The sequence below is a fragment of the Rhinolophus ferrumequinum genome, chromosome X, assembly GCF_004115265.2.
Source record: "Rhinolophus ferrumequinum isolate MPI-CBG mRhiFer1 chromosome X, mRhiFer1_v1.p, whole genome shotgun sequence".
Taxonomy (NCBI): Eukaryota; Metazoa; Chordata; class Mammalia; order Chiroptera; family Rhinolophidae; genus Rhinolophus; species Rhinolophus ferrumequinum.
Window position 1 is genome coordinate 119088627 of NC_046284.1, and position 26604 is coordinate 119115230.

A 26604-nucleotide genomic window follows, 5' to 3' on the forward strand; every position below is an offset into this window, starting at 1 on the left:
CTAAACCTACTATAGTTTTTGAGGACTTCGCGTGCCAAATCAGGAGTTTGAACTTGATCCTTTAAGAATGGACAGCTTTTGGGCTTTTGAGAATGTGATGGTGTAGTAACACAAGCTTGCTGGGAAGATTACTTTGGTGGCCACCTGTGGACCCAATTGGCTGGGCAAAAATTAAAAGAATGAAAACCAGCAATTCATGGAAGATGGTTAGCGTGGTAACCTTGGGAGGAAAAATAGGCTGAAACCAAAGGATCTTTTTGTGAACAACCAACTTTAGAGAGTGATTAATACAAGGAGTGACAGAGAGGTCAGAGCCTAAGATTAAGTTGCAGTTCTAACTTGGAGAATGGTAGTATCCTTTGTAAAGACTAGAAAGTGGGAAGAAATTCCAAAGGGGCAGATGATGCAGTTTAAGAAAGTTGAGTTTAAAATAACAGGGGATCATCCAAGTTAAAAGTTGGTATAGAGGTGGGAATGAGAGACCAAAGTTTAGGACAGAGTTGAGATCTGAGATCGAAATTTGAATAGTATCAAGACAGCGGAGAAAGTTGAAGTTCATGTTTGCTGAGGGAATGTGTATGTATATATGAAGTCACTGTTTTGTCATAATTGGAGATGGAAAGAACATGTTCTGGTGAAAAACTCACTTGCAGTCAAAATTATTCAGTACTGAAATCTGCCTTTAATTATAGTAAATGTGTTTGATTAAAAAATGTATTAACTAGGTAAGTGATACTTATTCAAATAAAAGTAACACACTATAAAAAGACAATGGTAAGTGGAAGGCCACTATATGATTTACTATCGTCATTTAATTATTTAGCTGTCTCTGATGTCGTGTTAACATTTTGCCTCTCTGAAGTGTCCTATCACAGTAGTCCACCAAAGTCACAGACATTTGAAAATCAAATGACAAAAGTCACACTAAAGAGTCCTGAGAGCAAAGTTTAAGATGTTTGCTTTCAACTTTATACATTTTGTGTCAGGCCAAACCTTAAAGAGGTGCATTGAGTCCAACCAGTGGGGGTGGTGGAGGGGGCGGACATTATTTTTTCATCATAAACAGATGAGTTTAGGTCTTCTGCTGGCTGACTTCCCTCTCCTACTTTCAACACCACTTAAAATTTTTTAAAAATTGTTTTTATAAATAATTGAGAATACACTAGGGCAACTTCACCAAGACTGATTTTTTTTTTTTTTCTGGAACATTCTAAATATATGAGTTCTATGTATGTTTTTATCGGAAAAAAACAATTCAGAATAGCCAATGGTGATGGGGGTAAAAAGCATGGTTGATGGAGGTGCACATCCATTCCCAAAGCTTTCCTCTGCCATGATATTTGGTCCTAACCTCCCGCCTCCCAAATTCTCCAACCCTGCCTTGTTTCCCCTGTGCCTTGGCCAGCATTCACTTCCAGCATTCAGCCTCCTGTTCCCCTATGGAGACTGAAGGAACTAGGGAAAGGCCCGAGAATCAGGGTTGATGACAAAGACTGAGTAATAGGATTCAAAGGTGTCCATGAGAAAGGAAAGATGGAAAGAGTAGCACAAGATCAGTTACCCGCCCCCTAGTTTGCTTCTCCTCTCTTTAAAAATTTTAAACCACCTCCACACACATCGAAGGATGTTACAACATTTCAGTAAGTGGTTCCTAAGCTTTAGCACTCATGAGAATCCCCTGGAGGGCTTATTAAATCACAGATTGCTGGGCCCCACCTCTACAGTTTCTGATTCAGCCTTTCCAACCAGCTCCCCCGACAGGCTGCTTGCTGCTGCTGGGCCATGTTATATTTTGAGAACTCCTAATTTCAGTTCTAGACTCTACAGACAGGACAGGATGAGACTTTGGAATTCATCTTTGTTACAACTGGAAAGTCTCCTCCCAGTTCTCTGAATATTGGACAGTTTTTTCTCACTGGGTTAAAAGCAAATGGCTTTAAAAAATTTTTTCTAAGTGACATTTATTCTTTGACTTCCTCTTTAGCAAAACATTGTATATGTAAACTAAAATACATTCCAGAGAAATGAAAATTAGTTCATTTCCAAAATACATTAACTCTTAAATTGTCTTTAATCATGTATACAACAAGCCATCTCTGGGAAAATAGCCTAATAATGCTTTGTAAAGCACTACAAATGAAATAATTAACTATCCAGAATTTTTTTTTTTTTTTTTTTTGCTAGCAGACAGGTGGTCATCCATCAAAGAAATAGAACACTATGGACAAAGATGGAAGGAATGAAATGTTATTATGGTTTCCATCATTGCAGAGCTTTGCATTTTACCTTTTAGACTACAGAGGAGTTTCTTGTCTTCAGGACACATGTGTTGCCTGAGTTGACCTTTAAAAGAATCTGGGTAGGGCAGTGAATCTATTCTTTTGTTATCAGCGTTCTTAAATTTTTTTCCCCTGAATCTTTGATTTACTGTATCAAAAATCTTGTTGAGTTATAAACATCTGTAGTATACTTCTGTTACATTTTTGGTAAAATAATTACTGTTAACATCAACAGACCAAATTTGTATGATACTAACTAATACTGTTGCAAAGTGTAAATTGAGGTGACCATTCAGGAGTTCTTTTTAGGCATTAGGAATACTTGAGTGATTCAACAAACCATTCCCCTGTATTTTCAAGTCCAAAAAGCCCTCTGCATTGCTTAACAGTAATAATCAGTGTTTCTTGCTAAAGCACTGTTTTGTAAGGTTCCTGGGATTTCCTCTGATAAATTCACACTTGCTACATCTATATATAATTTTATTCCTGTATTTACTATATATACGTGTATATATATATATATATATATATATATATATATATATATATATGCTACATTACAAAAATATTCCTTTTATTCTGTATAAATCTTAAAGTGTAAAACTAGTAAATTGAATAAATTACTAATTTTTATTCACTATATCACAGATCCAACAGCTTAGCAACCTGATTCCTCAATTTTGAGCAATAGTTCTCGCATTTGGCTGCACATTAGAATCTCCTGAGGAATTTTAAAGATCCCAATCCCTGGACCTCACCCCAGTCTAAGTAATGCAGACTCTCTGGCCGGGAAGTGGGTGTAGAGCAAGTATGTTATTTATACAGTTGTCCAGGTGATTGAAATGTGCAGGCCCGTGTGGAAACCACTCACCTAGTGGACAGTCATTATCTTCCTTCCATAAACTTTTATGTTTCTTTCATTTCAACTCAATCAAAATCACCTTGATTGGACAAAGACAGCATCAGTCCTACTAAATGCGATGGAAATGGCTGAGTAAAGGTGGTGAAGTCAGGGATGGAGGATGCAATGAATTCAAGGAATTTGAGATCCAAACATCTAAAGCCCAAAGAAGGTTCTGTCTTTGATGGTTATTCATGCTTTCATATTCTTCTTTGATTCGCTAGGCTGACCCAAATGGGGAATTCTCTTACATAATATTGATTTTGTAAATTCTTAACAGACCAGACCCACTTTGGATGGAATGGAATTTTAATTTTTTTTTTTTTTTTTTTTTTTTTTTTAGCCAAAGACTGTAACCTCCCTTGGCTTTAATACTTTTTGCACCACCCAGATGGGGATATAAATTTTCTGAACGATGCGAACCCTTTCTGGGAATGTCACAAATTCAAGAACAAAGCTGACCATGTATTGAATTTTAATAATCATTTTTAGCAGCTAGTCGAGAAAAAGGCATATTCCTCTAAAACCTGAAAATTTGGAGATAAATATTGCCATAGAAACAAAGCAAATCATGGTTACCTATGCAAAATTATTAGATCAAAGGCTCAGCTATTATAGCTTGAAATGTAGTCAATCTATTCACTTCAACCAGTATGAAGTATCTGCAGTGTTGAAGTACTGCCTTAGAAAAAGATTTGGTCTTCTCACGGTATTTTAAAAACAAAAATGTATTTCCATCTACTGTAAGCATCCACCATGAGACATTCAGGTCTGGTAAAAATGTTTCCTGGTGTCAGTTAAAACCCTATTTAAGTAGAAAGGCCAGAACATGTTCGTTAATGAGTAGCTGGTAATGTCATCATCTACTTAAGACGGAGGAAAGGGGCTAAGATCAAAATTATTCAATCTCTTAGTGATGGAGGAAGTAAAGCTTGAAGTGACATATACAAACAACGGGTATGACATCCATCAATATCAGGGGATTTTATAGACATTAATTATCTAGTGTTCTAAGCCCCCCTTTGAGGTGTATTTTATGATTAAGAACAAAGGAAAATAGAATTGATGGAAACAGCAATCAATGAGTAATTCCACATTTGGTGTGCACTTACAACCCAACGCTTCCTACTTACACACAGAATGGAAAGAACTGACTAATTAATCCTCATGCTGTGCCTCCTTTACTTACGCTTGACCATGTTCTTGCTATAGCAACATTGATCCAATTTAAGATCCTTTCTTACTCTTTCCCAGTCTGAATCTTCTGCTTCTCTGAGCAAAACGTGACAGAGGAGTTTATTCAGACTTTGAATGTTACCCATTATTAATGCTGTTTTTTCCTTTTATAAGTTAATTATTGTGGTAGCCATCAAAGAGAGACAGAAGAATTGTAAGTACCCAAATGATTGAAAGTTTAAGCATATTCCTACATTCTCATAGATAGCAAGGGTTGAGCTATTAAGCGAATTGAATTATATCAAAATTTTAAAATGGTTTGGACCAGCAAGGAAAATATTCTGTATTAATTAATAAGAAGTGTTTGGATTATTTTTTTTAAAGATGTTATTATTTTTTTTAAGGAGACAGCAATTTTCTGTCTCTTGCAGCTCAGAAGCAGCAACAGACAACCCATAAATGCATAAAAGTGTATTCCCATAAAACTTTATAGACACAGAAATTTGAATGTCATATACTTTTCATGTGTCACAAAATTTTATGCTACTTTTGATTTTTTAAAATCATATAGAAATGTAAAAAACATTCCTCGCTGGCTAGCCATACAAAAACCAGGCAGCGGGCAGGATTTGGCCTATGGGCTGTAGTATGCAGACCCCTGGTTTAGGAGATTAAATATTTCCCCAACTTGAAAGCTTTCATTTGAACAGAAATAATATACTTCTATTAGTCTGTTTTCTAAGATTCCCATTATCCTTTCACCATCTAATTCTTGACTGACAAATTGGCTGCCTCTCTTGAGTGAGCTCCATAGATATGCTGTGGCAGCCCAGAGTGCTGTGGTGAGAAGGATTCAAGAACCTGAACAGGGGCAAATGAGTAGAGAAAGGCAGCAGGGGAGTTGTCCAATTAGACCTTCGCGGCTCTTATACCTATGCTATAATCTTATGAACTGCTTCCTGTGTATTCCATTGATAACCGTTTTAGTCATTTTCTCTGAAACGTTTCTTTCCAGGCACAAATTTTGCAATGGAGATCATTATTTCTAAGTTAGAGATTTTCAAAGGTTCCTAGTAATTCCGCTTCCTTCACTCAATGTTGATTCTCGAAACTGACAAATGTGTTTATCGGTCAGTTGCTCACCTCTCTGATAATAGGCAGAAATAGGGCTGGGGATGAGGAGTACAGGAAAAGCCATTCACATCTCTAATACCTGTAAGTTAGTAGTTGTTATTGGAGCTGCTAAAATTATAAGTAAGTGAATATAACTACACTATTTACCTTCATTAAAATTTGAATGCTCTTCTAGACCATAAATTATATTTAAAAATTATTCTGTGTATTATTGACTACCAGATTAAAATAATAAACACTGAACTTCTGATGATAGAACTTATAAATATATGGAGCAGATTCTGTAGAGTTAATATAGAAATATCAAATAAAACCTGACAAGGTAAATACAGTATCGCATGTCAAAATGGCTTAAATTGTAGTCCATGGAACACTAGACTTAAATTTGTATGCAGGTTGGGTTTTATTATGTTTTTTAAGTTCCCTCGGCGACCTGTCTTGCCAGGGCATTTGCAAATGTTAACTATCATAACCAATGAAAAAAGGCATTAAAAAATAAAACCAGCATAAATCACACATTTTTGCGGTCTGTCACGAGTTGAACCTGAAGATAGCCTTAAACTCCTGCAATGTAATTAAAACATCTTAAGAGTTTAGTTACATATAAAGAATTTATGCTTTTATGCAGGTGGCATGTGTTAATACGGGTGTGTTTTCATATTAAGGATTGTGATTAGAGTTTCTTAGAAGAAAATATACGGATTGTGGCACTCAACGTGTTCATATCCTGACCGTGCTGGGGTGGAGGTGTTGGGTGTCAGGGCTATGAACACAGTTCCTGAATGTCTCTGTGAATATTATGGAATGAAACAAGCCAGATCTGTGTTTGCCTTGAAAGGTATCCAGACTTAATATTATACTTTAAAGACATTCTGAAGCATTGACTTCGGAATAAGAGCAAACATTCTTTAAGGCCTGGACAAACCCGAAAGGAATTACTGAAATCTCCTGTTTCAGGCATGCATTTTAATAGTAGTGCTCAATGACAGGTCGTTAACTCCCTGCAACCTGACTCTTAGGTACAGGTCTCCAAAGGCTAAAATTAGGGGTATTTTGCTCTGCTTACTTTGCTATTTGATTGGGTAGTAGCGTATGTAGAAGTACAAAGCTCATGTGTTAAGTTGGATTTACTATTCTCAGCTGGTGTCCATATTCATGCCTTAAAGGCTCGTGTTGAGATTGGTGTAAAATCAGCTGTCCTCCTAAGCATTGTTAAATTATCAACTCAAATAAGCCTCACTAAAAACTACATAACTTGAAGGAGGTGGAGTGTGACTCCATGAAAATGCATTAGAGGAGTACACACTAACAACAAAAATTATAGGAAAAATTAATCCTCCTTTTGTCATAGCCTATCGAGGAGCCTCATTTTTTTAAGCAACATGTTTTGCAACTTTGTCTTTCACAAATTTGACTTGTACCCAGTCTTTTGCTTAATATTAAGAACCCAAATCTGCCTCCTTTCATCTTTACCTTTAGAAGGACCATCTTGAATTATTTGTATTCCTCTTTGGTGGTGGTGATGGGAGGGCGAGGAAACAGATGCATTCCAGAGGGAAGAGCGGGTGGCCCAGGAAGCTTGGCCTATGAGCCAAATGTCACTTACTATCTGTTTTTATAAATAATGTTTTATTGCGATATAGCCCTGCCAACTATTTACATATTATCTATGGCTGTTTTCTTATTAGAACAGCAGCAGAATTGAGTACCTGTGATAGAGAGCATATGCCAACAAAGCCTAAAATATTTACTACCTGGCCTCTTAGACAAAGTTTGCTGAACCCCATTCTAGACTCTAATGCTGTGCTGTCCAATAATATAGCCACTAGCTGGATATAGCAACTGAGTGTAGGAAGTGTGGCTGATAGAATTGAGATGTGTTATGTGTAAAACACATACCAGATCCCAAAGACTTAGTGACGAGAGAGAGAGAGAGAGAGAGAGAGAGAGAGAGAGAGAGAGAGAGAGAGAGGATGTAAAATAGCTCATCAGGTATATAAGATGCACCTCAATTTTACAAGAAAATTTTTTTTTAAAAAATTTGACCTGTGTTAGAAGTGATTTTAGATTTCGAGACGTGCAATATGATCTATTCACTCTGGAAGACAAATGTCAAATCACATGTATAAAACAAGTCATTAATACCTAGGGTAATCTAAGAATATCAACTTCCCTGCAATCTGAAATTGTCTAACTAATGCAAGCATAAATACATTGAATTGTATTTATCTCAATGTAATTTTAATCTTGATAGAGTTGGTTTCACAATAAAGAGAGTGGCAATAGACAAAAAATAGCTCATCAGATTTTAGATGTTGATCACATGTTGAAATAATAATATTTTGGATATTGAGTCAAGTAAAATATATTGTTAAAATTAGTTTACCTGTTTCTTTTTACTTTTTTAAACATGACTGTTATTAGGTTGGTAATTGCGGTTTTTGCAATTATTTTTAACCTTTTAAACTGCAATTACTTTTGCACCGACCTAATAGGAAATTTAAAATGTGACTTGCATTTGTGGCTCACGTTACAGTTCTAGTGACAGTTCTGGTTTAGAGCCTGGAATTTGAAGGGTATGTGACCTCTAGAAAAAGTTAGAAAAGGAACATGGGGGGAGAGAAAACAATCTCTTGTATTTGCAAATATCTTTTCAAAAGCAATGAAATCATCTATTAATTTGGCTATTCCTCATAAGAAGGAATACTTAAAAATAATGCATTAGGATGTTAGTTGAGTTCTCCCAGAAGAAGACCCCGACACAGAATTCAAATTGGGAGGTGATCTGGGAGGTGTCTGTAAGGGAGAAGAGAAGTGGGACAGGAGGGAAGGAAAGAGGCCGTGGACATGGGCAGGTTGTTGCTATGGGAACCTGGGCTCCTCCCCGTGGGGCTCTCTGGGAGATTTGATGGAACATGACTCAGAGTGGTCCCATCCAGGAGGGGAGGAGTCTGGGCTGTTCATCCACCAACTGCCAGTCGTCACTGGTTGAGGGCTGCTCTTAGGGGCATCAGCCTCCCTGTGTTCTCCTCAGCACCCCAGCCTGGGGTCAGATAAAGTTCTGGAGCCGAAAGGAGCAGGTGCTTGCAGCAAAAAAGCCATCAGCGAGCTTGAGAACGCGGACTGCCTGAGGCAGTGTCTGGTACTGACCCCAAACTGAATGTTTTATCCTGCAATTCATAATTTTAACAAACATTTGTATAGTCCCTGGTGTGTTTATTCATTTTCTCCCCTGATCTTCGCAATAGCACAGATAGGTACTTGTAGATTGATCATTATCCACACATTATGGATGGGAAAACCGAGCCCAAGACTCATTTGTCCAGAATTCAGCTGGGATGGGAGCTCCAGTGTCCTCACTCCACGTGTGGTCACTCATGCCTGACTCCTTGGATTTCTACAAAGCTCAGCTCCATAAGGAGTTGTAAATATAGTGGCGTTTTTGAGGTGAGAACAGGAAACTAAAACTTTTGGGGGGATACTCTGTAAGATTCCTTAGATATCCGTAGGGAAGTAGATACTTATATCCATTTAGTTCTAAGACTCTTATGCCAAAAAATATTATCTCTCGTTTGCACAAAGCACAACCCAAATCAAGAGGCTATAGGACCTGCAGACCGCCACACAGGATGTTAGTGATACAGTTAAATTCTAGAAAACTCCACAGAAGTCCCTATAGTGGAAGCTTATGGATGCATGGTTCATTGAGGACTGGATTTTGTTACCTTCCCATTACCGGGGCTCTCTTCAAAAGTGTTGTCAGTCCCTTTGGTACCTCCTGGAAAGAGTCTGTCTCCCAGCTTCATTTCCCTTTATTACACTTCTAACTGACTCGGTAATCTTTGCAGACTTCAGTAACACTTGTACTATTTAAATTTGAATAACCCCAAAGGATCTAGATAGGTCAATATGTTTAAACCACAGGCTTTAGTCTACATATTAGTTGATTAAAAACAGATTTTATACATGATGTATACTTAATAAAGGGAGGGGAAAGCAAGCAGATGTTTGTAAAATCTAAATGTGTTAGACTATATTTATTTGGCTCTCTTTTACTGACTAGCTTTAGAAAAGTCATACCTATGACAATTGAACTGTAAACAGTTAGATGATGTATTTCCCTAGAAATTTCCTGCTCCGAGGGGTCAGCCAAAAAGAAAAGTAAAAGGATTCCGTAAGATTAACATACCAAGAGAAGTTGACAAATATCCCATAAAGTAGTCATATCTAAATCAAGGACACTGAATAATGGCATGCCTCAAAATTACTCTATACTCTAGTCTTTGACCATAAAGTGATTAGTGGTTGCAATTCACTTAATCTAAAGAGTAGGAAAGCTTTTGGCTTTTGTTGTTGTTCAGAGCTTTGAAAGCAAGCTTTTCTTTGATGCAAACATGAGCTCATTAAGTTGCACCTAAATCACTCTGTCTGGTTCATTCTCCAACTTTTTGTTGTGTCTCATCCTTTAACTGAGAAATGGTCATTTTTCTCCTTTAAAATATTTATATTTGAGAACTCTTTGAGTGTTTCAAAGCCAGAATTGAAGACTTCTTATTGGTCTTCCAGTCCAGCTAAAATATGCACAAAACCTCCCTCTGAAATCTGAACACATGAGCATTACAGATGAAATATTTTAAAGTGGATTTTAAAGAATAATACCCAAGCATAAACCTAAGTGGAAAGTCTCCAAAGAACAGAAATGAAAGAAAATGCAAAATGGTGAGGGGAGGCTGAAGCTGAACCGCTCACAAGAAGTGGAGATGAGATGGGGCCCCATGCTCCTCTGAGGGCGGAGGAACATGGTGGAGTATATCTTGCACATGGCAGGAGCCTCAGACTGTGCTGTATAGCTGGAGGCCAGGGCTCCCGGTGTACACACTGGGCTCAAAGGGTACGTCCCACCTTCTCTGGAATTGGAGCCAGACAACTCTCATGGGAGGAAGGAGAGGCACTGAGTCAAACCAAGATCTGTGCTTCTGTTGCACATGGGTGTCTTGAGGGAATGCTCCCTCTGGAGAAACAACCTCAAGCCCTAACAGCAGAGTGAGCACCTCACCTGGCTGGGCTATGTCTATCCCCAAATCCCCACCCAGGGAACAAAGTTCACATCAGATGAGCTGTCAGGCAAAAATGGTAAGACACAAGATAAAATCAGGTTCTCGGGAAACGTTATTTAAACACCAGAAAATAGGAATCGCCTTTTCTCAAAAGAGCTTAAGAATAACTGTTTAGTTCTCTTGAAATTATGAAGGAGGGAATTGCATTCTGGGAACAGGAACAGAAAGTAATTCAACAAGAAGATGTGGTAAAGAACCTACTGGAAATGCAAAATGTGGTCATTGAAATTAAAAAAAAAATTAGTTAATAGGTCGAATACCAGATTAATAAGCATAACTTGTTTAAGAATGACCAGAGATGTCTGCTTCTGACATATTCATTTTAAGTGTGAAATAAAAGTGATTCTTTTCCTGAATATACCTTTCTTAATCTAAAATTTAGGAAAGTAAAAAGAGTAAATATTTTCAGAAATAAATTTCACAGCTTAACGAACTATTATCACCTTTATGAAATTGTTGATTTTCAAAATCCCCCTCATACTCTTTCCAATTCCTTTCTCTCAGATGGCATTATAAAGCCTAGACCTATTTTCTTTTCATGAAATGTACTTTCATTCCACAGCTTCATTGTATTTATGGAATTGTCTATATGTTAAACACAGAAGTGCCCTAATGCTTTGTCCTCTCACACCTCCCTGATCTTGGAATGTGACATTGTTCTAGTCCCTGCCCATGGAATACACTTCCCTGTGCTTACCTCCATCTCCATTCCATCTTCCCAAGAAATTCCCACTCTCATTCACCAAAAACTCCCTGTCCATCCTTCCTGGAAGTGGGGCTTTTCCAGCCTCAGCGGAAAGGCTGTGTCCTCTTGGAAACCTTGTCCAGGCAGCCCTGACTCTTTCCCTTCTCTTGTTTACAGCATCTCTCTCCCAGTTGCATAGCCACCGCCTGTGGACAGGGAGTACATATTTTTATTTCTGTTTCCCCAGTATCTCTCTCAGAGTCTGACATATAGCGCAAGCTCATGACATACTCGTGTGAATGGATAAATAAATGAATGAATAGTATAAACGAAGAGCACACAGAATGAGAAGCAATGAGAACGCTTAATGAATCTTATCCAGAATAGAGGGTTATTGTGGTTGAAAATAAGATTTAATAGTCATTGTGGGGAACTTTAAATTTGGTGTTTTAAAGGAATAGGGAATAATTCTAGATTCTTAAGCAGGATAGTGATATGAAAAATGTAGCAAACATGTAGAAATTTGATCTGGTATCAATAGATTGATAGGCATAGAATAAAAGCATGTACAGTAAAATGTATTATGGGTGAGTAAACATGTATGATGAGGACTTATAAATGCCTCCACATGGGTATAATGTGAGCAATAGCTGGACGATTCATACGTTCCTCCAAGGCTTTGGTTTGACCTCAGCCTACCCTCAAGATGGTAAATTCTAAAAACCCAATAGTCATTGATTTGACATAGGAATATGTTCCTTATATTAGTACCATTTCTGATTGAGGTAAAGGAATACAAATTGAATTACCACCTTTCCCCCTAGTTCATGACCCAGAGTCATTTACAACTAATTATTCAGTTAAATAAGCCTGAGTTAGTGCAAGAAGCAGGAACAAAAAGAATGAAATGTGAGCATTTTTAAAAGGTTCTTTTAAATGTGACTTTTGAAAGACCAGCTTAAATCTATAAATACTTGAAACTGCATAGATTTCATTGAGGTTTCTGAAAAATGTATCAGTTTTTCCTGAGTGAGTAATTCTGTGTATAGTAAAGTATTAAAGTATGCAGAATAATATTGTTCTCTCTTTTTTTGAACAGCAAAACTTAGAGAGTAACCTCACCAACCTTATCAAGAGGAACACAGAACTGGAGACCCTTTTGGCTAAACTCATTCAAACTTGTCAGCATGTTGAGGTGAGTAGCTCTGTGTGGTATGTTTCATATGAAAATTGCTAGATCACGGGTTTTTATACCCTCAGCCTTTATATTTTTAAAGCGGGAATCTTTCTAAAATTAGGTTTTCTGCAGAAACTAAATATATAAGATGGATGAAATGAGAAGGAACTAGAACCTCAGAGAATGTCTTCCCACTCACTGCTTTGTCTCGCCTCCTGCTCCCACCCCAACCCTCCCTGACACAGCTTTACTTAGCATTGTAGATTTTATTCATCCTTACAAAGAACAGTCAAAAACAGCACAATTTAAAAAGGCACTGTATTGACTGCCGTAACAAATAACCACAAACTTCGACAGTGTAAAGCAACAGACATTGAGTCTCTCATAGTTCTGGAGGCCAGAAGTCTGAAATCAAGGTGTCGGTAGGGCCGTTGCTTCCTCTGAAGGCTCTCGGAGAGGATCTTTCCATGCCTCTTCCTACCTTCTAGTGGTTTCAGAACATTTTTGGAGTCCCTTGGCTTGTAGCTGAAGCAGTCTTATCTCTGCCTCTTTCCTAACATGGCCTTCTCCCTGTGTGTCTCTGTGTCTTTGTCCAAATATCTTCTTCCTACCAGGACACCAGTCATTGGATTAGGGGTCACCCTACTCCAGTACGAACTCACTTTAACTTGATGACATCTGCAAAGATCCTATTTCCAAATATGGTCATATTCACAGATACTGGGGGTAGGCCTTGGACATATCTTTTTGGGGGACACAATTCAACCCACTACTGGTGTATGTTAAATGCATCTTGGTTGTCAGATATGTCCCCATGAAACTGACAATATATTGGGATCGAGAGTATACAGGAAGCAATGACAGCAAGGGCAAGTTGTAGAACCCAGATCTTTCTAACCCTCTGCTTAAAATGGATTCGCTTTTGGCAATGATCTCTCCAGGGAACATTTTGAGCCTTGTTGATTAAACAACATTGTAAAGAATAGTGAACAAGCATAATGTTTTCATTATTGTAGGGTAAAGTGAATATGTATTACAAGAATAAGTGAATGAACAAAATGAAATGATGCAGGTGCTATCTTTTATTTTTATGATGTGATGGCATTTGATGTTCAGGACAATAAGAAAGGATTATTTCTCTTTAGTAAAAACCATTACCTGTGTTTTACGGGGAAATCTTACAAATGCTTCATGGGTTGGGTGATTATTTCATTCAATTTCAGCTAGTTACTTCTTAAAGCATTAGTGTCTGGTTTCCATTATGGCCTATAGTGATTTCAGAACAACTGTCTTGCTCCTAATGCAATATTAGTATGGCTTGAATTTACAACATGCTAGCCATCCTAACATGTAAAATTAAATTCTATAATGTTCAGTAATTCCCAATGATAGATGTGTCATTCAAGAAATTTATAAGCAGATTTCACTTTTATTTGAAAAGATTAGATATTTGGTTGAGATAAAGGCTTTTAAAATTGATTGTAGCAGACTTGCAAATAGACACATACATGCCATTAGAATATCATGATAAGTTTGCACGGTGACAGATGACTACTAGGATTAGTGGGGGACCACACTGTAAGGTATAAAAATGTCGAATCACTATATTGTACACTTGAAACTAATATAACCAGATAAAATTGTATACCAACTGAAAAAAAGTTATTTTAGACAAGGAGTAAAGGATATTCATTTCCTTTAACTTCTGTTGTTTCTGTATAAATCCTTTGGAATGGAAAATATTTGTCAGTGTGTAAATTTGGTATTTGGGAAATTTATTCTAGATAAAAAGTACAGAAAATTAATTATAACAAGAAAAATAATAATGATACTAGCAGTATCTATTTTACGTTCCCTTATTTATAACTATTAATATTCTCAAAGTATAACTTTCAAAAAATTAAGCACCCAATTCTCATATAATAACTAAATGAGTCTACATTGAAGATTTATTGAACTCATTGTAAAGGAACTAGCAAGATGATAAAGCTGGCTTAAAGGAAGAGATCAGAAACTGATACATACAAACATTGGGGGAAGGGGTTAGTAGGGGGGAAAGAATGCTACTGTAGAATAAGAGAGCTAAGTTAGATTCAAAACTGGTTAGTGACCTGAAGGGCAATAAAGTCATAACCTTTGGGCAAAATAAGTTGCATATCATCAGAGTTCTCGAAGCTAGCGTTTACCTTCACAGAGACTAAGCCCCAATTAATAGTGACTAGAAAGTCAAACTGTTACATCCCAGCCTGGAGAGTCAGATGACACTTACTTAGGCTGGCGTGATGGGGTATTCTCTGAAATGACACGAAAAGGGTTCACAGCCTTGTTTTTCCCCAATTTCCAAGTTTTAGATAATTTACCTTAACACGACTCTGCTCTTCCCATTCTGGGCACTGTTGATCTATGAGCTGTGTTCACTAAACAGGTATTTCAGGGTGAGGGTGTAAATTTTTGCCTGTGGTCTGTTACTTTGGTTTGTTAAAGTGTCACGCTAGTTTGTTCATTCCATTAGTGTGTATGGAGCATCCACTGGGTGTGTGTGTGTGTGTGTGTGTGTGTGTGTGTATGTGTGTGTTGCTCTGTGCTAGGTGCCAAGGACCCTGCCCACAGGGAGCTTATTATCTTGACTAAGACAAAAGAACAACCACGATACATCCAAAATAAAAAACGAATTGCCGTCAGGAAGGAGTAGATTATATACTTTGGAATTTCAGAGAAGTGAGATATTTCTTCCAGCTGGGCACTGGGGGCGATGGTGCCCTATCTGAGCCTGCCTTCAAGGGTCGGTAACATTTGAGCATATGGAGGGGTGAGAAAGACACTGCTTACAGGGCAGACCAACGCATGGAGATAGAAAAATGAAGAATGTGTGTACACAAAGCGAGGAGGTCATTCTATAGAAACAGAAGGTATGTGAGGGGGGATAAGTAGAAACTGGCCTTGGAGAGATGAGAGCTGGATGGACTTTAATACTGAGAATGGCAAAAACCTGTATTAAAATTGTAATACTCAATGGATACCGATAACAAAAGATGAATACAAGTCATGTGTATACATTTTTGTGGTACCCCCAGTATTGCATCTGAGTTTGAACTTGATTTGGTCTTGATGGTTTAGTGAGGGTTCAAGGAAAACAAAGTCCTGTGTCATTTTCACAGTTACAATTGGCATCCCTAAGTGTTTTTAGGAAACTGTATTTTTGGTTATTGGGAAAATAATATGGATGTCTTACTACAAAATGATCACATGTCCAAGGAAAAACGTCACAGCACTAGTAAACTCCAAAACGGTAGTGGAATTTGATGCACATCAATCAGCACGATAGTCTTTTAAATCTGTGCAGTGGAAAAGAATTTCCTGGTTCACATCCTATGTTCCTAGACTGTATTTCTTCCTTTTCCTCTTCCTGAAGGTACCCTTGTATTCTGGTCTGACCATTCCTGGGGAAAATAATCCCCAATGCCAGCTGAAGCTAAAAAACTCAAAGCACAGAGGCAACTCTCAATTGTTGTGAATGAAAGCAATGAGTTCCCACGCAATCCTGAGGAAATGTCACATCCTTCTAAGTCCACACCTCCTTCCTGGGATTCACTTCTGCTTTTCTTTAGAATGAAAAGAGTTTCAAGGTCTCCCCCACCCCCATTGTTTTCATAACTTGTTTTTGAAATTAGGGCAAGCAAATGAAATGGCTTTTGGAGGGTAAGTACCAAATCTTTTTAAAACTAGACTACGGAGAGTATAAAGGCAGTTTAGGACTCAGGAGGTAGAGGCATTGAAAGCAATATCCCAAGAAATGTTGGTGTCATTTGGTGGCTGGGAATCTAAAACCTCGTGGGTTTTTAGCCACTGGGTTTTGTTTTCTTCAGGAGAAGAAGACAGTAGAAAATTCCCTTGGGATGAGTTTGGAGTCAGTTATACATGAGATATAGGACAAGCCTCTGAGAAGTGATCAAAATCAGTGGCAGAACTTAGCATTTCTGCATCAGATATGGACTATTTCTCTTCATCATTTCGTCCTCCTTTTCTTTTTCAAAAATCAGAGGACCTAGTTTATTAGATAAGCAAATACTGAGAATCACTGATTTGAATCAAATTCTTTATACATTCTGAGAATTGAGTTCTTTCACAGGGATTACAACACCTGGACACACAGTAGATGTTTTTTTGGGCAGTTACCAGTGACCAAGTGACTAAATCCACAGTGAGATGGGAAAGAAAAACTGCAAAAGGGTGACTGATTGCCATAGCAGTTTGCAGAAAATAAGAGCTCAGCTGACCTCACCGTCCCTGCCCAAGCTCATCCTAGAAGGGTACCCTCTAAGCCAGCATCCTGTCGAAGTCCTGGCATCAGCCCCTTTGGCTTATCTTGCCTTGTTTGTAATCACTTTTTTTAAAAATTCATTTTGCTATTGTTTTTCACACTGTTTTTAAACTATTTCTTTTTCTTTTCTTTTAATGGAAAGTTTGCTCTCTTACTGGCTTTCTCTGAGTTTTTCCAATGCTAGGTGACTTGTGGAGTGACAAACTTCTTGTGGGTAAATTAAGTGCCACTTAATTCAATTTTTGCTCAGATGTTGGGCTTTGTGAATTATGAGGGAAGTGGGTGATGTGTTATGGTAGCTTGTAAGAAATGGTAAAAATTGATTTAGGAAAACAGATGGGGCCTCTAAAAAACATTTTCAGTCATTCACCAAGCCCTAAAGGCATTCAATTGTAAACTTTGAAATAAGGAAAAGATTGCTGGGTTAGAAAGGAAGATGTACTTTAATGTTTAAGTTAATTTTGTTATGCAGTTTTATGTCAAAGCATGCTCTCTCTATGGAAATCTTGGCAGTTGCTTCATCTGGAGCCACTGGATGGAGACCAGCATCCAAACACCTTCTGAACAGGTGTCTGATCTTGGATGATGTGTATCTTGCTAGGGGCCAACTTGAATGTCCAAAGTCGTAATTCATTGTCACTTGTAGATAAGGGTTAGACTCCCATCCATTTGAGACCTTGTGAGAAAGCTCTCACGGTATAATTAGAGTCAGATTCTGGGCTTCATTAAAGCACATCAGGCAACCCACAGTCATCCATGGTTGTCTGTGTAAATGGCTCTGGAAGGATGATAATGTGATAGTGCAAATATGGTGGCATTCAGAGACTGAATGATGATGAGCCGCTGAGCTAAAGGCTGATCTTAGGATTCCCAGGACAAAGGAGAAAAGGAACTCTCGGGCTGCACAGGAATTCATCTTCTCTGGAGAAGATTCATGTTTTGACTCCTGCATATGTATAATAACTATATATCCAGTTCACTCCAAGTTTGCTAAAACTGACAACTCATGAAACAAATTTAGTTTTTCTCGGTGGAGATTAAATTTAACTGTTTATGGAAGTCGTCTGTAACACACACTTGAATATCTCCCCTTAGATTTGATGCTCTTACCTTTAAAAAAAACTGATTCACAAAGGGCATTGGATCCTGTTACCTTCTTAGGTATGTTCATGAGGAATAATGAGATGACATCAGTAGAAAATCTTCCAGTATTTTAGAATAAGAGATTAATTTTATAAATGAATGAGTATAAGGCGGCTTAGTTAGTTTGATATTACTTTTGGAATAACATTTTCATGTTTCAGCTTTGAAACATTTTTTTTAAACATGATCCAAACCCTTCATTATCTGCTAATCTGTCCAGTTTGGATCGGAGGAACTATTATACTATATTCAGAATCCTCCCTGGAGGCCCGTATTGGAGTATGATTGTATGTACACATCTCTGAAGACCGTCCCTCTGACATATTTGAATTTAGTAATGCAGATTTCCAAGGCTAATAATACTTAGATGGGAAATAATTGGCCTTAATCGGGGGCCCAGTGGATGAGCAGTAGGAATAAAGAGAGAAAACAGGGTTTTACTGATGTATCTTTTAATGTGGTTTCCCCCCATAATAATCTCCCCAGGAATTCTTCGTCACATCTCCCTTACAGTATTCTACACACAACCTCCTTGCCTAGAAATATTTAGATGCTTGGCTGGAGCAGCAGGAGTTTTTCTGGCATGATATAAACAATAACAACGGGTTGTAACAAATTTTTTCAATGACGATCGTACATAGTTCTAACTCGGCTTTCACATGAGATGGTGGTAGTTGGATAGATCCAGGTGAGACAGTCAGAGGTGCAAGAGGAATGATCCCAGGTGAGAAGGTGACTGTCAGATAGAAGCTTGGATCTCATTATTGCTCTTATGCATGCCATTCAGAGACTAGCATGATCCATCATTTTGTTAGTGAACCAACCTCTTTTGTTTCTTAATACCTAGTTTAAATTATTGTTCTCAATAAATGAATATAAAATTGCTTGTAGTGGTAATAGAGCTGAGGTTATCTTTGTTACAGATTCTGAGAGAAAGGGGCCACATCATCTTTTACCTTCATTTGATTGACTTCTCCTTTTTGTAATTTTTTTTGTTGGGGAATATTGGGGAACAGTGTGCTTCTCTAGGGCCCATAAACTCCAAGTCATTGTCCTTCAGTCTAGTCGTAGAGGGCGCAGCTCAGCTCCAAGTCCAGTCGCCGTTTTCAATCTTTAGTTGCAGGGGGTGCAACCCATCATCCCATGTGGGAATTGAACCGGCAATCTTGTTGCTGAGAGCTCGCTCTAACCAACTGAGCCATCCGGCTGACCCTCCGGAAGCTCAGCAGCAGCTCATTGTCTTCAGTCTAGTTGTGGAGGGCGCAGCTCACTGACCCATGTGGGAATCGAACTGGCAACCCTGTTTAGAGCCCACGCTCCAACCAACTGAGCCATCGGGCTGCCCCAACTGATTTCTCTTTTTAATTGCTGAATGTTATAGGGAAAACTGAAGAGCTTTGTTCTAATTTTGAAATTCCCCAGCAAAATAATTGAGTCATGCATATAAAATGTTCGTTAACAAGAGCACAATTGTAGCACTGGTTATTTTTGTTTGGAACAGAAAGATGAAATTTTAAATTCAGCTATTTAAAAAGCCCGAGGCTACCACCAAATGTAAAGGGCTTTCAGTGAGGAGCAGCACAAATAAAGATTTTTACAACCATGTGAGGTAACTTCCCAGCCTAGGAATTTATGATAGAGCTTTTACTATGCTTTTAAGTATTTTCACTAGATATAGCATCAAGTTCATATATATGAGGTGATGAAAACTATCAGAGAAGCCTAATTCTCTGACTAGGCAAGCTCCTTATTGGGCTATGATCAAGTTTTCAAGGAAGGCTTCCATTCTAAACAAGTTGGGAAGATGGTGCCTCGCCCACCCATCCCTGCAGGTGTTAGGATATGATTACTGTATCAAGTGATTACAGGTCCACAACAAGGTATAGCCTATCGTGTAGAGAAAGCAAAAGTGGTAGGACTTACGCAAATGTACACAAAAAACAATGACCAAGCTCCTACTATCACTTCCTGATTTAATTACCCGAATAGCCTTTTGAGGTAAATGTCATTCAAATGATCATAGGAATGTGACTAGAAGCCCAACAGAACAGGAATGAGCCAGTAAAGAAATGGATTGAATGCAATCAAGTAGTAAAGCAACTGGAGTGGTTACTGAGCATCAGCTGCCCAAACCGGGTGATAGAGTTGAAAGAGATGATTAAAAAGTTAGATTCCTAGGGAAACTCCCATGGCAGGAAACAATCCCATGTGCTGGGGAACTGGAAATCCTGTCCAACCCATCATAGCAGAGCCCAGATCTGTGGTACCAGTCGAACCAATGAGCCTTCAGGTCTTGTGGATTATTCTCAAATCTTGGGCCAATAATCCTTGACCTGGTAACCTCAACTTCTTTGAGGTGATCAGTTTGATTCCTTTAGCAAATGAAGTTCTTTTTTTCCTCCTCCCCAAGAAGTTTGAGCATTATGTATAAAGATAAAGACCTAAATAATAGCCATAGAATCAATATTTTGTGTTACAATTTAGGACTAAAACATGTTTGTATTTTAAGGATTTGTAGCATTTAAAGGAATATGACATATTACAGAAATTTGACAGGTTAGCTTTGAGATTCCAATCTGAAACAAGTAATTTATTTAGATCTGTGATTTTAAGTTGTAAGCATAAAATTGTTTCAAACCAAAATAGTAATGTTCAAGAGAACTTGAGCTTCACTACATTTGTAAATTTAATTTATTAGATTTCTAAGAGCTATAATACTTAAGGACTTGGGAAGGTTTACCTTGTTAGGGTTTTGTTTTTACCCCATTAGGCATTTAAAGTACTTACAAAGTAAATTGAATATGTTACGTTTGTAAATGCAATTTAAAATATTACAAGAATTTGGTGATAAAAATCTGAATAATGATTACCCATGGGGGTGAGAATTGCCTGGAAGACGGGCTCAAGGGTACTTTCTGGGATGATGGAAATACTTTATATCTTGGTTAAACTGAAGATTAAGCTGTTGGTTATGTGGGTTATCAAAATCTATTGAATTGTCCCTTAAGATTTATGCATTTCCTTGTATGTAAATTTTACCTACATAAAAAATCAGTACAGGAACTTAACCAACTAATGGAACTGATTGTTTAATAGAGTTGAGTCTGTTCAACTTGAGTTAATCAAACATTGATTCAAGGACCCCTGAGAGTGATTATTCTTGGTTTTATAAAATTTCTTGGATTTATGAGTAGATTAATGAGATTCATAATTTTAACTTAAAAGCTTAAGGAAAATTGCATACTGATTTGTTGATATACAGTCCTTGGGCAAAAATCCTCATGGTCTTTAACTGCATGTCTATTCCCTCTCCTAGTTGGTTGGACTCCTTGAAAGGCAGGACAATATCTTTCTCGAGTATCTCCTGCGTTGAGCACACAGCATATGGCTATTGATGAGGCAGAGAGACCAACTGCCTCTTTCTTTCCTCCCTCTGTCACTAGCACATTTCCTTGGATCAACATGTCAGATAAATTTTCATCCTGAAGGACAGAAATGACCCCTTGAGAAGACTGTATACAGGATAGTGTTTCTGTGATGGCACATCTCAGCAGCCACAGATCCCTGGAGGCTGTAGCAGTTGGGTGATACACACAGGGAGCTCCACCCAGCATGAAGGTGCTGTCACTGGATGAGGGCTAAGAGGATGGGGTTGACAGAGGGAAGTCAGGATGAGAGAGCTGTCCATTGGGTCACTGCTAAGCCCTCAAGGGAGGTCACAGTGGGTCTTTCTCATCCCCTCATTGTAAACCTACCTTTTTCGTTTTGATTCTCTGGGATACCCTTTCTATCTCTTCTGCTTTACAAAAGAAAAAATGACCAAATAGCCACTTTGAATCAAGTTGGGGAAACCACTTTTAAATGCTTCCACACGTGTAGGATGGCTAGTCAACCTAGGTCTGAAGATAGCTTATAGGGTGACATTTTCAATAGCAGACTCTCTTGATCCCCAAACACACATTCATTCTCTCTCTCTCTCTCTCTCTCTCTCTCTCTCTCTCTCTCTCTCTCTCTCTCTCTCTCTCTCTCTCTCTCTCAAAATCAACAACTTATATCTTAATTCTACAGTCTTTCCTCTTCTCTTCTAGACCAGGTGAGGTTCGCTTTTCACTGTCCTTTTGGCAACACCCATCTTGTACAGTGACAGTGATCTCCAACTTCCCTCCCATCCCCTCTCCCACCGCCCTCGTAACTTTCACCAGCGCCACCACCACAATTTTAGGAGAAAACCCTAGGAGAGCAAGTAAACATGGATAGCTTCAAAGAGAGATGGTGCAGGCCCACTAGGTCAAAGATACAAAAGGAGTCAATGAGAAGCAGGTGAGGTCAAGGAAAGACTACCCCCCTCCAAAGTTAAGCCTCCCGATTCACCTTTTTGCCTTAGCTGGGCTCTATGTGAGATCAGCCATAGCCTGCTCTCTGCAGTTGACCCCAACAGGGCTTTTTGCAAGAGGCGGTAAGATATAACTGGCTCTGATGTTTCCGTCTCCACTCCCAGATGACCAATTCAAGATACATGCCCACTCTACCCTGCATATTGTAATTCTCTGCTGTCCTACAGACATGCTCTCTTTTTCCTCTGCTCTGGTGCCTTTTTCACCTTCCTGACCCTTGGGTTTCCCAAATCCCTTCTTGCTGGCTCTGATCTCCAAAAAAAAAACCAGTCCTACTTCCATATTCATCAGCAAACCTTCCCCAGCTATTCACACACAGCTATTGCCCCATTTCTGAAACCCTCTGGGACCACACTGTGTAATGAAAAAATAATGGGAACCGTATATCTAATTTAAAATTTCCAAGTAACCACATTTTAAAAAAGTAAAACAAATAAGTAAAATTAAGTATACTACTACATTTTTTGACCCAATACATTCAGAACATTATAATTTCAACATGTAATCAATACAAAAATGACTAATGCATGCATTTCATACAGCACATCTCAATTCAGATTAGCCACATTTCAAGTGCTCAAAATCCACAAGTGTCTTATTTATTTTATAAGTGGAAATTTGTACCTATTATTTCCCTTCACCATTTTTACCCACTCCTACCCCCTCCCCTCTGGTGACTATCAATTTGTTCTGTTTCTATGAGTTTGTTTTTCTTTTGTCTTATTTGTTCATTTGGGGTTTTTGTTTGTTTGTTTGTTTTTTAGATTCTACATATAAGTGAAATCATATAGTATTTGTCTTTTTCTAACTTATTTCACTTAGCATAATACCTTCTGGGACCATCCATGTTGTCGCAAATGGCAAGATTTCATTCTTTTTTATCGCTGAGTAATATTCCATTGGGGGGGGCGCGCGCGCACACACACACACACACACACACACACACCATGGAGATATAGTCAATGATGTTATAATAACTTTCCACCATGACAAATGGCTAGTGGACTTAGTGTGGTGACCACATCATAAGTTACATAAATGTCAAATCATGATGTTGCACACCTGAAACTAATATAATATTGTATGCCAACTATAATTAAAAAAATTTTTTTAATCCCAGGTGGCTTGTGGCTGCCATATTGGACCACATAGGTCTAGAACTTCTGCAGTCTATGGTTTAGCAGTTAATTATGTGTGTAGCTGGCGTGCATGTCTGTTAATTCTTCTCTAGTCAAGTCATTTACTTGAGAGGGCGAAGTCCCGTTTCTACCACAGGCCCTAGTGTGCTGCTTTGCACATTGTGGGCACTCAACAAGTCTCTAGGATTGCTTCCAGTTTTGTCACCAGTACACCAGTAACATCCTGTCGGGACAGAGTCCCAGAGAGCAGTTTCCAGGCTCTCGGCCTCACGTGGACAGGTGCTGGCTCGGGTAGTAGATGGCCATCAGCTGTGGCTAGTTGGCCATCAGCTGTAACCAGTTAGCCATTAGCCACTGATATAACTGCCGTGACTGCATTGGTTGGTTGGTTGGTTGGCAGGCAGAGAAGTGGACGGCGGATTGTGTATCGTGTGGATCCTACTTCGTGTGTCTCGCCCGGTCGCCAGTTGAGAATATAGTGGTGTGACTCCCCTATCTATGGCTCCGTGGGTGTTCCTTTTTGGCCTAGCCATATCCTGCGTTCTTATGTGGGGAGCGGGACCAGCGAACCCCACATGACACCCTGCATGACACATCCTCCTCCTTCATAAAGAAATAAGAGCATCCGCATTTCCTTTCACTTTCATTCCTTAGCTATTAAGACTTTTGCGAAGAGCTCTGGAACCCAGTAGCTTTAGCTATCTGCACTTTGAGTGGAGGAGGAAGTCCAACTTGATGCTGAGAAGCAGGGACTGCATCAGAAATTTAGTTTTCTGGCAGAATCATAATAAGCACGGAATTAAGATTTGTGTGGTTCCCAGTTTTATAAATAGGGTTTGCAAGGGGAGAGTGTTGGCTTGTTTCTTTTGGGTGCAAAATGTTTCTTCATTTAGCATGTGCTCCGAAAATAATGATGCCAAACGGATGATACCCTAAAGGAAGGTGCTTTCTTTCCCATGTCTGACATAGCCTCAAGCTAATCTTAAGGAAAGAACGGGTGCCTGGGTAAACAATGCCAACAAATGCCCATGTAAAGAAGACACATACCAGTGCTCACCTGGAGTCAGGCCCGGCTACTTAAACAAAGGATTGCTTTAATTTTTGCAGAATAAAGGATTTTTTTTTCCTTCTGTTTTCCATGAAATGGTCTTAAAGAATTCCTCTTGTTTGTGGTCTCCAAAAAATTAGAACTATGCCCACGAGGCCAGCCTTTAGAGGTTCTATTAAACAATAAGAAGCCTTTGTTCTTGGTAATAAAATTAAAGCAAGCAGTGTTTCCATTACCTGGCAGGATGCCGGCTCCCTGCCACCCCCTGATCCTGACAGTCGTAAAGAGAGCATTTCTGTTTCCCAGGTAGAAAGGTGAGAAGGCAACATCTGTCATGTTAGTACGGAGAAATATAGTTGACCTTTCAGATAATGGAATAATCTCGAACTCAAGCGTTTTTTTTAAATTCAGTTTTACTGCAGAAACTGTACATATTGAGGCTTAAATCTATAAGGCCATTGTTTTAGAAAGACAATAATAATTTCACAATGAGTTGAAGTGATGGAAAAGCGGTAAGATAAAGAAATGTATATGTTTTAGTCAGACTCCCTAGACTTTATGTGTTTTCTTTTCCAGGCAACTTGGCCTGCCATTGCTCAGATTTAGACCCATTTGTGGTCAGTTGCAAATGAACGTTTGTGGGTAGATTGTGGCCCCATCAGGAGTGACCAAGGTTAGGATAGAAAGCACTGTCAGGTGCAAACTCTGTTCAGCCCTGCAATTAGTCCTAAGTCGTTGGAGCGATAGAACACACTGGCCGGATGTGACCCCCGTGCCCTCTGACCTCTACTAGAGCCCTTAAAAAATATCCAGATTGTCGCCCTCTCTAAGGTAAGTGCCTGTCTGTACCTGTCAGTGCACTCACTAGTCAGTACGTCCCCTGGCCTGAGAGCTCCCAGCAGCGAGCCGGCTATGACTCTGCCTGGGGGCTTTCTCTGCCCGCCCCAGTTAATTCCAGAAGAGAGTTAATGCCCATCTAGCGCCAAGAGCCTCCAACCAGCCACTGATGGGAGATATTACAGCTGGAGTGTTCTGCACCATTTACCAGTTACTCCTTGGGATTTATCTCCAGTTGCGCACAGTGGTCTTGGTAAGGCACACTTCACTGGCTTCATACCTTTCCTTATCTCACTTCCCCACCCCACTACTAGTGTTTTCTGGCAACCACTTATACTTCCATCCTAGTCTCATGCCCTGCTTCGAGAACAGAATCCGCAGACCTCCTCTGAAATGGAATGATAGCACAAACCCCTTCCCCCAGCGTGAGCATGGCTCACATGTTTAACTTCCCTAAACTCTTCTCTCTTTCACTGTACTTGAATGAATGTGAATATTAAACACTGGGCATCAAAGATAGTTACAACTCAGTCTACCAGCTTCTGTTGGTATCCTAGAGTGACGGCAACCAGGCAAGAGATTTCATAGATGTCACTTGTGAATGCATCAGAAAGACAGAAGAGAGCTTGACATTTTCCAGTTATACTTCCAAATGTGAGTCTTATCAATCAAGTATATTTCACTCACTGTAAAAAATACCAAAGAGCAGGGATCCAGTCCTCATTTTTCATAACTTTGCAGGGGAGCAAATGGCATCTATACTTGAGTAACTCAAGCCTGCATAGGTGGCCAACTTTGTATTTTTCCAGTACCTCTCTATTCAGGAATCATGGCAAACAACTAAAAAGAATGTCACTTAATGAGAAATGGTATGTAAGATTGAAAATGACTCATGGAAGGTCATAGGATAAAAGCTTCCTCTTTCCATTAGAAATGACTTCCCTTCCCTGAAACACATCACCTCCCTCCTCTTCTGTAAGTTATTTTTTAATTTCTCACCACAATGTCTAAAGGCAAATTTTTGCCAGATACATTTGTTGAAAATTACTTGATCCAAAGTATCACTTTTCAGAAACTTTATGAAAGACTTGATAGAGACAAGTGCCCATGACAGAGACAAGTGCCCATGACAGGTTAATTTTTGTGTGTGTGCCCAACCCAAACGGAAGGGTGTGGACCATTTGTTTTATAAAGTGTGTAATTAATAAGAGAAAGGAAGGGAGGAGTTTATTGCTTTTAAATGAATTATGAGC

General features: G+C 38.9%; 1 protein-coding gene across 7 annotated transcripts in view; it reads left to right on the plus strand.

Moving 5' to 3' along the window:
* The window catches only part of MID1 (midline 1), a 324586-nt gene that overhangs the window by 248916 nt on the left and 49066 nt on the right, over positions 1-26604 (plus strand). For all 7 annotated transcript variants that reach the window (XM_033115987.1, XM_033116002.1, XM_033115995.1 and 4 more), the window contains exon 3: positions 12392-12487. In XM_033115987.1, the coding sequence (XP_032971878.1) occupies positions 12392-12487 (96 nt within the window). The remainder of the gene's footprint in view (positions 1-12391; positions 12488-26604) is intronic.